This window comes from Galeopterus variegatus, unplaced genomic scaffold (assembly GCF_000696425.1).
Source record: "Galeopterus variegatus unplaced genomic scaffold, G_variegatus-3.0.2 Scaffold657, whole genome shotgun sequence".
NCBI lineage: Eukaryota > Metazoa > Chordata > Mammalia > Dermoptera > Cynocephalidae > Galeopterus > Galeopterus variegatus.
In genome coordinates this window covers 560,838-571,714 of record NW_007726768.1, presented here as the reverse complement: position 1 = coordinate 571,714, position 10,877 = coordinate 560,838, and the positions used below count along the sequence as shown (strand labels likewise).

Below are 10,877 nucleotides of genomic sequence, written 5' to 3'. Positions count from 1 at the left end.
CAGTGCTGGTGCTGATGCCATGTTATACAAATGAGTCAAAAATTTCTTCTGTATATTGAGCCTATATTGTTTACTTCTTCAGAGGGCTGGAACCCATTAGCTCAAAAGCTAGCTGGCACTGAACTTAAGTTTTTACACATCCAGTTGTTTTAAATGTAGCCCAGATAAACAGACTTGTAGCCATTTACAGCCTGCTTGCTTTGCATACCCCATGAAACTGAACCAAACATCTTATTTATAGCAATAAATAAGATAAACCCCTGGGATATAAATACCCCAAGCCACTACTTTCTTTCAGAGCTTTCTGACCCCAAGACTCCCCAACATGCTGCTGAGCAACATCACCTAGAAATGTAAGTCCCCTCTTTAGTACCCCTCTCCCCCACGAGTTCCTTTCCCCTCCTCCGCTTCTAGGAGGTGGCCTCTACATAGCTACTCTTGGAAGGTCCCCTGCTTTGAGGGACTCCACCAACCCCCATGCAAATCTATCACAGCACCTCCCTAATAAAATTTATTGTGTGCGGGCTGGCCCCATGGCTCACTCGGGAGAGTGCTGCGCTGGGAGCGCCGAGGCCGCGGGTTCAGATCCTATATAGGGATGGCTGGTGCGCTCACCGGCTGAGCGCGGTGCGGGCGACACCAAGCCAAGGGTTGCGATCCCCTTACCGGTCACAAAAAAAAACAAAAATTATTGTGTGCTACTGCCACCTTGTGATTATCTTTTACCTTGATCTACCCTGAAATTTTTTGAACTGACTACAGGCCAGCACCACCAATTATTATGCCAGTTAGGTCCTACAGAAACCCTAATAGGTTCTCCAGGGTTTGATTGGAAACATCACCAATTGGGTTACAGAATTCTCCACCTGGTTCTCAAGCTCTCTCCTTGCAGACAAGCTGTCCTTCTCATGAGACTTTATCCAAGAGTAAGATTCAGTATTACTGAGTATTTTGGCACACAGGTATTATCACCATGACAAATAGATGGGGAACTGAGTCACAGCATGTGCCCTTGTTCCTGGTCACATCCATCACTGCCACTGTTCAAAGTCCTCAGGGAGACATTGATTTATGAACAATGAGCTCTTACTACTTTCTGGTCAATCATGGTGTTTCACTCTCTTTCCATGTCTGTTAACTGGTAATAAAAGGTTAGGCAAAGATATGTCTGCCAATCTCAGAGTAAAAGAGAGTAATAGGTGGCAAAACAATACCATTTTAAATATAAACGGCTTGAGACCTGATTGTGAGGATAACTTTATGTTGTAGAGGTAAACTATCAATAAAGATATAATCTGTATAAATCTTAAAATTCAGCATAACTTATTCTCAAACAATGTAACACAGAAATTGGTAGAAAAAAATGGGTGCATGAATATATGAAAATTGAATGAAATACATTTGTTAGGAAAGTTATTGCAAGAATATAACCCACCTCCCTCACACTGATATGGCATATAAAGGGTGTAGGATATAGAGGATGCACAAATTATAGCTAAATTAATACATATTTATAAAACTTCACACCCCAGAAACAGAGAATCAACGTTTTATCAGGTTGGCAAACTGAGGACAAGCTCCAGCTTCCCTCTCCTGTCCTAAATCATAGAAATTATTACATATATTCCATAATGGAGTAAATATGAGAATTGCATCAAATATTATGAATACTTTCTCTAAGACATATATTAGGTAGGATAAGATTAAAAATGAAATCTTGACCCAGAAAAGATTGCTGGAATAAGAATGGCATCAGGGTGGATTAAATAGTAGATATATGAGGTGAAATCATCACAGTATCAGATAAACCAGTAAAAATCAGAGTAGGTGCAACTAGTTGCTTCAGAGAACCACTCCCTACCTTAGGACAAGCAATTAATAGTAAAAGATGCAATAAAGATGAATGTAGAAATTAATAAAATAGAAAAAATGCAACAGAGTTGATCACTAATACAAAAAGATGACTATTGTAAAATTCAAGTTTTAGTTAACCATGAAGAAGAAAAAAGAGAGAAGAAAAAAAATTTAAGAATAAGAAACAAGATGTAGCTGCAGGGATAGAGGAGATAAAAAATTGAGAAAAAATATCAAGTAAAACATTATGCAAATACATTTAACACTGCAATACAATTATTATTATTATTATTATTATTATTATTTTTTGTCTTTTTCCGTGTCCGGCAACGGATCAAATTGACTGCCAGTTAACTTCTCATAAGCAAAAATGGAAACCAAAGTATGGTGAAATGATGTATTCAAAGTATTGAGAGAAAGTAAATATATATTCATTAAGTTACCATTCAAGAAGTGGGCCAAAATAAAAATATTTCGCAGAAGCAAAATACATCACATATGGCACACAGGTATTGATATCCAACTCTTTACCCCACACATATGTACAATCAACTATGTTTCAATAACAAATAAGTAAGTAAATAAAGCAAAGCAGAGTTTACCACCAATAGTTCCTTCACTAAAGGAACTTCTAAAACAGTAGTTCTGAGCCTTGCTTGTACACACATTGGAATGGACAAGGGAACTTTAAAACATGTGGATACCTGGGTCCCACCTCAGCAATTCTGATTCAATTGGTCTAGGCTATGGCTATAACAGGCCATTTCTCCTCTCTGCCACAAAGGTAGTGTCAGAGAAGGCCAAATGGGAAGCTAGGACTTTCATTCCCACCCAGCATTAACAAATACTTCTTCTGTGGGTTCGGTGGCGGCCACATGCGACTCCTCTCTCTCCCTGATGGAGTGGTGTTATAGGAGTCTAGCTAGGGCTGGCCCGGGGCTCACTTGGGAGAGTGTGGTGCTGATAACACCAAAGCCATGGGTTCGGATCCCTATATAGGGATGGCCAGTTGGCTCACTTGGGAGACCATGGTGCTGGCAACACCAGGTTGTGTTACGATCCCCTGACCGTAAAAAAAAAAAAAAAAAAAAAAAAAAAAAAAAAAAAAGGAGTCTAGTTGGAAGCTTCCACTTCCACCGAGCAGTAATAAGGCTGCCTTTCCTCCCATTCAGGGTAATTTTGGCAGGGAACATTAACTTTAACCCTACCTGGCAGTAGTGAAGCAGTGTCCCTATTTCCCCACTGGTGTGGCTCAAGGAAGCCTACTAAACAGAAGATTTAAGTAAATCCTCATAATAAAATATCCAAAATGTTCATAAATCAATAAAAAATCACTCCTTATACCAAGAACCAGGAAAATCTCAACTTTAATGAGAAAAGATAATCAATAGGCACCAACACTGAGATAACACAGATGTTGGAATTATCTGTCAAGGTTTTTAAAGCAGCCATTATAAAATGCATCAATGAGCAGGTAAAAACACACTTCGAGCAAATTTTTACTTTATTTTATTTTTTTAATTTTATTTTATTTTGTCAATATACAATGTGGTTGATTATTGTGGCCCATTACCTAAACCTCCCTCGCTCCTCCCTCTCTTCCCCCCAGCAATGTCCTTTCTGTTTGCTTGGCATATCAACTTCAAGGAATTGTAATTGTTGTGTCTTCTCCCCTCCCCCAGTTGTTTCTGTATTTATTTATTTATTTTTAGCTCCCACAAATAAGTGAGAACGTGATATTTCTCCTTCTGTGCCTGCCTTGTTTCACTTAATATAATTCTCTCAAGGTCCATCCATGTTGTTACAAATGGCAGTATTTCATTCGTTTTTGTAGCTGAGTAGTATTCCATGTATAGATATACCACAATTTCCGTATCCACTCATCTGATGATGGACATTTGGGCTGGTTCCAACTCTTGGCTATTGTAAAGAGTGCTGCGATGAACATTGGGGAACAGGTATACCTTCGACTTGATGATTTCCATTCCTCTGAGTATATTCCCAGCAGTGGGATAGCTGGGTCATATGGTAGATCTATCTGCAATTGTTTGAGGAATCTCCATACCATTTTCCATAGAAGCTTCACCATTTTGCAGTCACACTTGGAGCAAATTAAAAAATAGAAAGTCTCAGCAAAGAAATAGAAAATATTAAAAAAAAAACCAAATGGGAAATTAGGAACTGAAAAATAAAACAACCAAAATGAAAAACTCACTGGATAGGCTCAACATCAGAATGAAGATGATAGAGGAAAAAATCATTGAACTTGATGATAGAACAATAGGACTTACCCAATCTGAACAACAGAGAGAAAATAAACTTTTTAAAAATGAACAGAGTCTCAGGGATCTGTGGGATTATAACAAAAATCTAACATTACTGTCATTATAGTCCTGGAAAGACAGGAGAAAGAAAATGGGGCTGTAAAAGTACTTGAAGAAATATTGGCTGAAAACAATCCACATTTAACAAAAGATATGAATCTACAGATTAAAAAAGCAGAGCAGGATTCTTGCTGTGGCCATGTCAGCAGTGAGTACATGCAGCCTTGGCTCCACTGGCATCCAGGATGTGAAATTCCTGGGATGCAGGCATCATCCTAGGATCACTGGGCAATGGGCTAGGGTTGGTCCCAGGCTGGGGATGGGTGGGTGGGGGCTGGCATGGCCCGGCTTCAGTGGGGCTGTCCTGCCTTAGCCTGAGCACCAGGCTGGGGGCCTGGGTAGACTGAACTTGGTGGGAGGCATGGTTCAGGTGCACGTGGTGCTGCCTCTGCTGCAGGCCCGGGGAGTCAGGCAAGATTCTGCCAGGTGGGGAAAGATCCAGAGCTCACCCCCAGAGAGGCCCCGTGTCTTGATTCAGGAGTCAAACCCCAGCACCTCTCTCCCCACCAAGTGCATCAGACTGAAAAAGTCCTTTCCTCCCGGAAGCCATCTTTCCCCAGCATTTCAACTAGGTAACCGATTATCTGATTCCAGCCTTGAGATCTGCTGGGAACCAACAAGTTCTGACCTTTCTACAAAAGGAGATGCATGCAGACAATTTGAGAACTGACCATCTCTTTGAAGATCTTTTATTCAGAGTAGGAACATCCAAAGCAAAGATCCTCAGAGCAGAATGACTGAGCAACAGCAGGCATTACATCTTCGGTTGTCATCAAGTTGGCAATAAGACTGGAAAAGTTTAACTTGAATCTTCCTTGCCTGCAGCAAAGCAAAGAAATAAATATTCACATAATAAAAGACATGGGCTCCAACCTGACTTTCCATCTCTCCTACAAATTCCGGTTACTGTTGCTTTTTACTTTATGCCTTATTGTGGTTGGGTGGGACAACAGTAACTACTTTGTGGGTGCTATTCAAGAGATTCCTAAAGCAAAGGATTTCATGGCTACTTTCAATAAGGTCATAGCTTTGGGGAAAGAAGAAGCTCTGACTAATGAAGCATCCATGAAAAATACAGAACTTGACAGCTGCCCTTCTGTGTCTCCATACCTCAGAGGCCAGAACAAGCTCATTTTCAAACCAGATCTCACTTTGGGAGAATGACAGGCAGAAAATCCCAAAATGTGTTGAGGCCAGTATCACCCAGAGGAATGTAATGCTTCACAGTGGGTCACCATCCTCATTCCCCAACAGAACAGAGAGAAACACCTGATGTACTTGCTAGAACATCTTCATTCTTTCTTGCAGAGGCAGCAGCTGGAGTATGGCAGCTTCATCTTCTACCAGGCTGGAAATAATTAAACAATTAAAGTTTAATTGAGCCAAACTCTTGATTGTGGGCTATCTGGAAGCTCTGAAGGAAGAAAACTGGGACTGCTTTGTATTACACAGTGTAGACCTGCTGCCTGAGAATGACTTTAACCTTTACAAGTGTGAAGATTAGCACAAGCATCTGTTGGTTGGCAGGAACAGCACTGGGTTATGTTACGATGGATGTTTTGGGGGCATTACTGCCCTAAGCAGAGAGCAATTTTTCAAGGTGAACAGATTCTCTAACAACTACTGGGGGTGGGGAGGCAAAGATGATGACCCCAGACTCAGGGTCGAACTCCATAGAATGAAAATATCCCAGCCAAAGCCTGCCATGGATAAGTACACAATGATCCTCCACACTAGAGACAGGCAATGAGGTGAAGGTAGAACAGATGAAGCTCTTACACGAGGTATCACAAGTCTGGAGAACAGACAGGTTGAGTACTTATTCTCACAAATTACTGTCAGTGCAACACAATCCTTAATACTATCAACATCACAGTGGATTTCTCGACTGGTTCATGACCCTGGATCTGTTGCTGATGTTCAGAAGAACTGTTTATTTGATTACAATAATTTTGGCCTAGAGACTTCCCCTAGTAGCACACATTAAGAACTGTTGCAACTAGTTATTGAGCTGAATTTTTCCTTTTAGTATTTCTTAGCAGAGGTCCTGGTGATAAGGAATGTAAAACAATTGTAACAAGACAGCTTTCTTAGTTGTTTTGATCATGAGATTTAAATATCGTAATATAGATACTTGAAGGACTAAATATAAAAGGACTACTCAATGGATATAATGAAGGCTACTTGAGAGAGAAAAAAGAAAAAAAAAAAGGCAGAGTGAACCCCAAACAGGATAAAGCCCAGGAAATTCACATCAGGAAACATAATAGTCAAACTTCCAAAAACTAAAGACAAAGATAGAATCGAGAAAAAGATACCTTGCCTACAAGAGAAAAATAATGTGAATGACAGCAGATTTCTCACCAGAGACTTTTTTTTTTTTAAGATGACCGATAAGGGGATCTTAACCCTTGACTTGGTGTTGTTAGCACCACGCTCCCTATATGGGATCCAACCCGTGGCCTTGGTGTTATCAGCCACACACTCTCCCTAGTGACCACGGGCCAGCCCTTCACCAGAGACTATTGAAACCAGAAAGAAGTGGCACATTTTTCCAGAGCAATAGAAAAGAACTGTCAAACCAAAATTCAACATCCAATGTCTTTTAGAAATAAAGGGGGAATCAGGCCGGCCCAGTGGCGCACTCGGTAGAGTGCGGCGCTTGGGAGCGCGGTGGCGCTCCCACTGAGGGTTCGGATCCCATATAGAGACCGGTCCGCTCACTGGTTGAGCATGGTGCGGGCGCGACACTGAGGGTTGCGATCCCATTGCCAGTCACGTAAAAAGACAAAAAGGAAAAAAAAAAGAGAAAGAAATAAAGGGGGAATCAAGACATTTTCAGATGAAGGAAAACTAAGAGAAACTATCACCAACAAAACTACTCTAATTGTTAAAGGAAGTTCTTAAAATGTAAAGGAAATGGTAAAAGAAAGAATCTTGGACTATCAGAAAGAAGGAAAGAAGATGGAAAGAAGAAAAATATGGGTAAATACAGTAGACTTTACTGCTCCTCTAGGGTTTTCTAAGTGGTGTTTGAGTAACATTGTCTGATGTGTTTCTCAAAGTACGTAGAGGAAATATTGAAGACAATTATATTATAAATGGGGGAGGCTAAATGGACTGAGAGGTAGGTAGGGTTTGTACATGTCCATTGAACAGATAAAATTTGATACCAGTAGACCATAATAAACTATGTATGTATAATGTACCTAGGACGAGGAACAAGTTACCCACAGGAAGGCAAGGGAAAAAAATCAGAAATGAAGAACAGAGGGAATAAAAAAAACAAAAACAAAAATTTAAGGGCAGACTTAAGCCCTAGCATATCAATGATTGCATAACATGTAAATGGTCTAAATATACCAAAGACAAAGATTGGTAGAGTGAATTTTTAAAATGACCCAACTATATGCTGCCTATAAGAAACTCACTTGAAATATAACTATACAAGTAGGTGGAAAGTAAAAGGATAGAAAAAGATATATACTGCAAACATTAGTCAAAAAAAAAAAAAAGCATAAGTGGCTATATTAATATCAGGTAAGGTAGTGCTAAGAGCAAGAAGTTTACCAAGAACAGAGAGAGTGGGCCGGCCCGGTGGCGCACTGGATAGTGCGCTGCTTGGGAAGCGTGGCGGCGCTCCCGCCCGAGGGTTCGGATCCCACATACAGACCGGTTCCCGCTCACTGGCTGAGCGAGGCGCGGGAGCAACACCAAGGGTTGCAATCCCGTTGCCGTCCCCGGTCCGGTGCGGGGGCAACACTGAGGGTTGAAAAAAAAAAAAAAAAAAAAAAAAGAACAGAGAGAGTGATGTTACATAGTGGTAAAACAGTCAATTCATCAAAAAGACATCACAATTTAAAATGTATATTGCCCAAATAACAGAGCTTCAAAATATGTGAGGCAAAAACTAATAGAACTGAAAGGAGAAAAAGACAAATTCACAATTACAGTTGGAGACTTCAACACCCCTCCTCAACAACTGAGAAAACAACCAGACATAAAAACATCAAGAATATAGAACTCAACAATGCCATCAACCAACAGGATGTAATTGGCATTTATAGAACACTTCACTCAACAACAGCAGAATACACCTTCTTTTCAAGCATCAACAAAACAATAACCAAGATAGACCATATTCTGAGGGTAACAAAACAAACCACAACAAATTAAAAGAATTGAAATTATACACAGTGTGTTCTGACCACCATGTGTTCACACTAGAAATCAATAGCAGAAAGATAACAGGAAATCTCCAAACATTTGGAAACCAAACAGTATATCTGTAAATAACCCATGGGTCAAAGACAAAGTCTCAAGGAAATAAAAACACATAGAACTGAATGAAAGTGAAATATTTTGGTAACTCATTTTATAATCAGCTGATTATGAGGAGTAACTTTTTATTAAGGAAGAAAAATAATTTTTAAAAATTATGATTTTAGAATTCGCCAAAAAGAACAAAAAATCATAATTTGTTTCTGAATTTGAAAATTGCTTGAAGAATTTTTGATGATTCCAGTTCCTACTGCTGCTTTTGAGCAGTTTCTCAGAATAGTCACTGGACACACATTGTGTTAAAATCTCTTCTAATTTTACTGAAAGAGGCAAAAAAAAAAAAAAATGGTATGGAACGAGTACATAATTTATGAATTATTTATCATTATTCCATTACTGCTCTGCCCAAATATTACTAACCCATCAAGAGAATACCTAGACATGTGCAAGAGTAATAAATTCCATCAGCTCTGATATTTTGCCAACTTTCAGTCATATAAAAAACAGAGATTTACATAGATTTTTCATTTTTGTTCTTATTATGAACATGTATTTGTGAAAATAAGAGGTAAAAAATATTTTAGCAAATTGTAACTTGATTTATATATTTTTAAATATTTAGACACACGGCATGTCCATTGCTGTTTCTTCACTTGCCCTGGACCCAGCAAATGTTAGGGGTGGGCCTGGCCCTAACCTTCTGGACCCTCAGAACCTCAGCCTCCTTTTCTGGAAAAGGAGAATAACACGCCTGAGCTCCCAGAACTGGGATGAACCAGGCACCTGATGCATAATGGGTGCTGAGTAAATATGGCTAATATAAGTTCCCTCCCTCCCCTGAGGAGGAATCAGTGTTCAAGGAGTGTTTGGGGTTTTTATTTGTTTTATTCCTTCTTTTTATCTCTGGTAGGATGCGGGGGAGACAAACGTGTTTGAGGCTCAGGGGTAAGGAACTGGTTTTAGACACCGAAGAGAAATGTATAATGAGGCGGGGTGAGATAGGCTCCGAGGGACTGGCTTTGGTAGTGAGAATGGAGAAGAGGAATCCCCATCCATCCCCGCAGGAAACGCTCCAGCGATTGGAGGTGTGTGTGCCTGCGTGTGCCTGTGTGTCCCTGTATGTGAGCAGGGGATTAGCTCCGACTCCCGCAGACGGCACCACGCATGACGAAGCTACTTCCCCTCACGCGGTCCGAGGCGCACACGCGCCATCCACAGCCACGCCCGCACACGCTCAACACACACAGGGCAGCCGAGGGTCTGGTTGCCATGGCGAGCAGGAGCGCGTGAGCCCAGCCGCCCCTCCCGCCCCCGGACGAACGCGGTCAACTCCTACTCTGATTGGCCGCTGCTTTCTCATTATGCAAATTATTTGCGTAGACTCGGCGGCCAGCTCCCTGACGTCAGCAAGCACCGGGGCTGGGGCTCGGGGCTGGGCTTCGGGAGAGCTCGGGCGGGAGCCCAGAGAGCGCTGCGCGGGGACCTCAAGCAAGACCCCAGCGTCCAGNGGAGGGCAGACTGGGCGGGGATATGGCCGCGGCGCCCGGAGGGTCTGCGCCGCCCGCCGGCCCCAGCCCGCGCCTGGGTTTCAGCACCGCGGACAGCGGCATCGGCATGAGCGGGCTAAACCCGGGTCCCGCCGTACCCATGAAGGACCACGACGCCATCAAGCTCTTCGTGGGGCAGATCCCGCGGGGCTTGGACGAGCAGGACCTCAAGCCGCTGTTCGAGGAGTTCGGCCGCATCTACGAGCTGACGGTGCTGAAGGACCGGCTCACCGGCCTCCACAAAGGTGCGCGGGGTCAGCCCAGCCCAGCCTAGCCCAGCCCCAATCCAATTAGAGTACGGCCCGGTCCCAACCCCAGCCCCAACCACAGCCCCAACCCTAGCCCTACCTAGAGCCAGTCCAACACCAGTCCAATGCCAGCCGTACCTCAGCCCAGCCCCCTCTCCAGATCACAGAGCCCACAACCCAGAATTTTGTCTCTGACACCCCCCCTGTGATCATCACTCCAGTCCCCTAACATGTTCTGCATTCTAAACTCAAATCCCTACCCTCCATCCTTAACATCCCAACAGTCCCCGCCTTTCAGCTGGACCTCTCAGCCATCCCTATCAAACATCCCAAATCCTGAAATTTTGAAACTTATTCCACCTTCTAGATCTCTAACACCCTCAACTTCCCAAACCCTGGATGCAAGCATTCCTGAGCCCTCCATCTCGTGCCACCCCACTCAGGCCTAACCACCCACACACTTATCTTGGACATGCACCCCTCTTTCTGCCCTCCAAGTCCAGCCAAGCCCCAGAGCTTAGAGTCAAAGAAATTTTGAGTCTCATACTGCCAACCTAAAACCC

At 42.5% G+C, this 10,877-nt stretch overlaps 1 protein-coding gene and 1 pseudogene across 1 annotated transcript in view; both read left to right on the top strand.

Annotated features, from left to right (window-relative positions):
* Window positions 1-5,099: 5,099 nt before the first annotated feature.
* Window positions 5,100-6,137, top strand: LOC103589156 (annotated as a pseudogene).
* Window positions 6,138-10,049: 3,912 nt separating this feature from the next.
* Window positions 10,050-10,877, top strand: part of CELF6 (CUGBP, Elav-like family member 6) — a 32,372-nt gene continuing 31,544 nt past the window's right edge. The window contains exon 1 of the mRNA XM_008571055.1: window positions 10,050-10,311. Coding sequence (XP_008569277.1) covers window positions 10,050-10,311 — 262 coding nt within the window. The remainder of the gene's footprint in view (window positions 10,312-10,877) is intronic.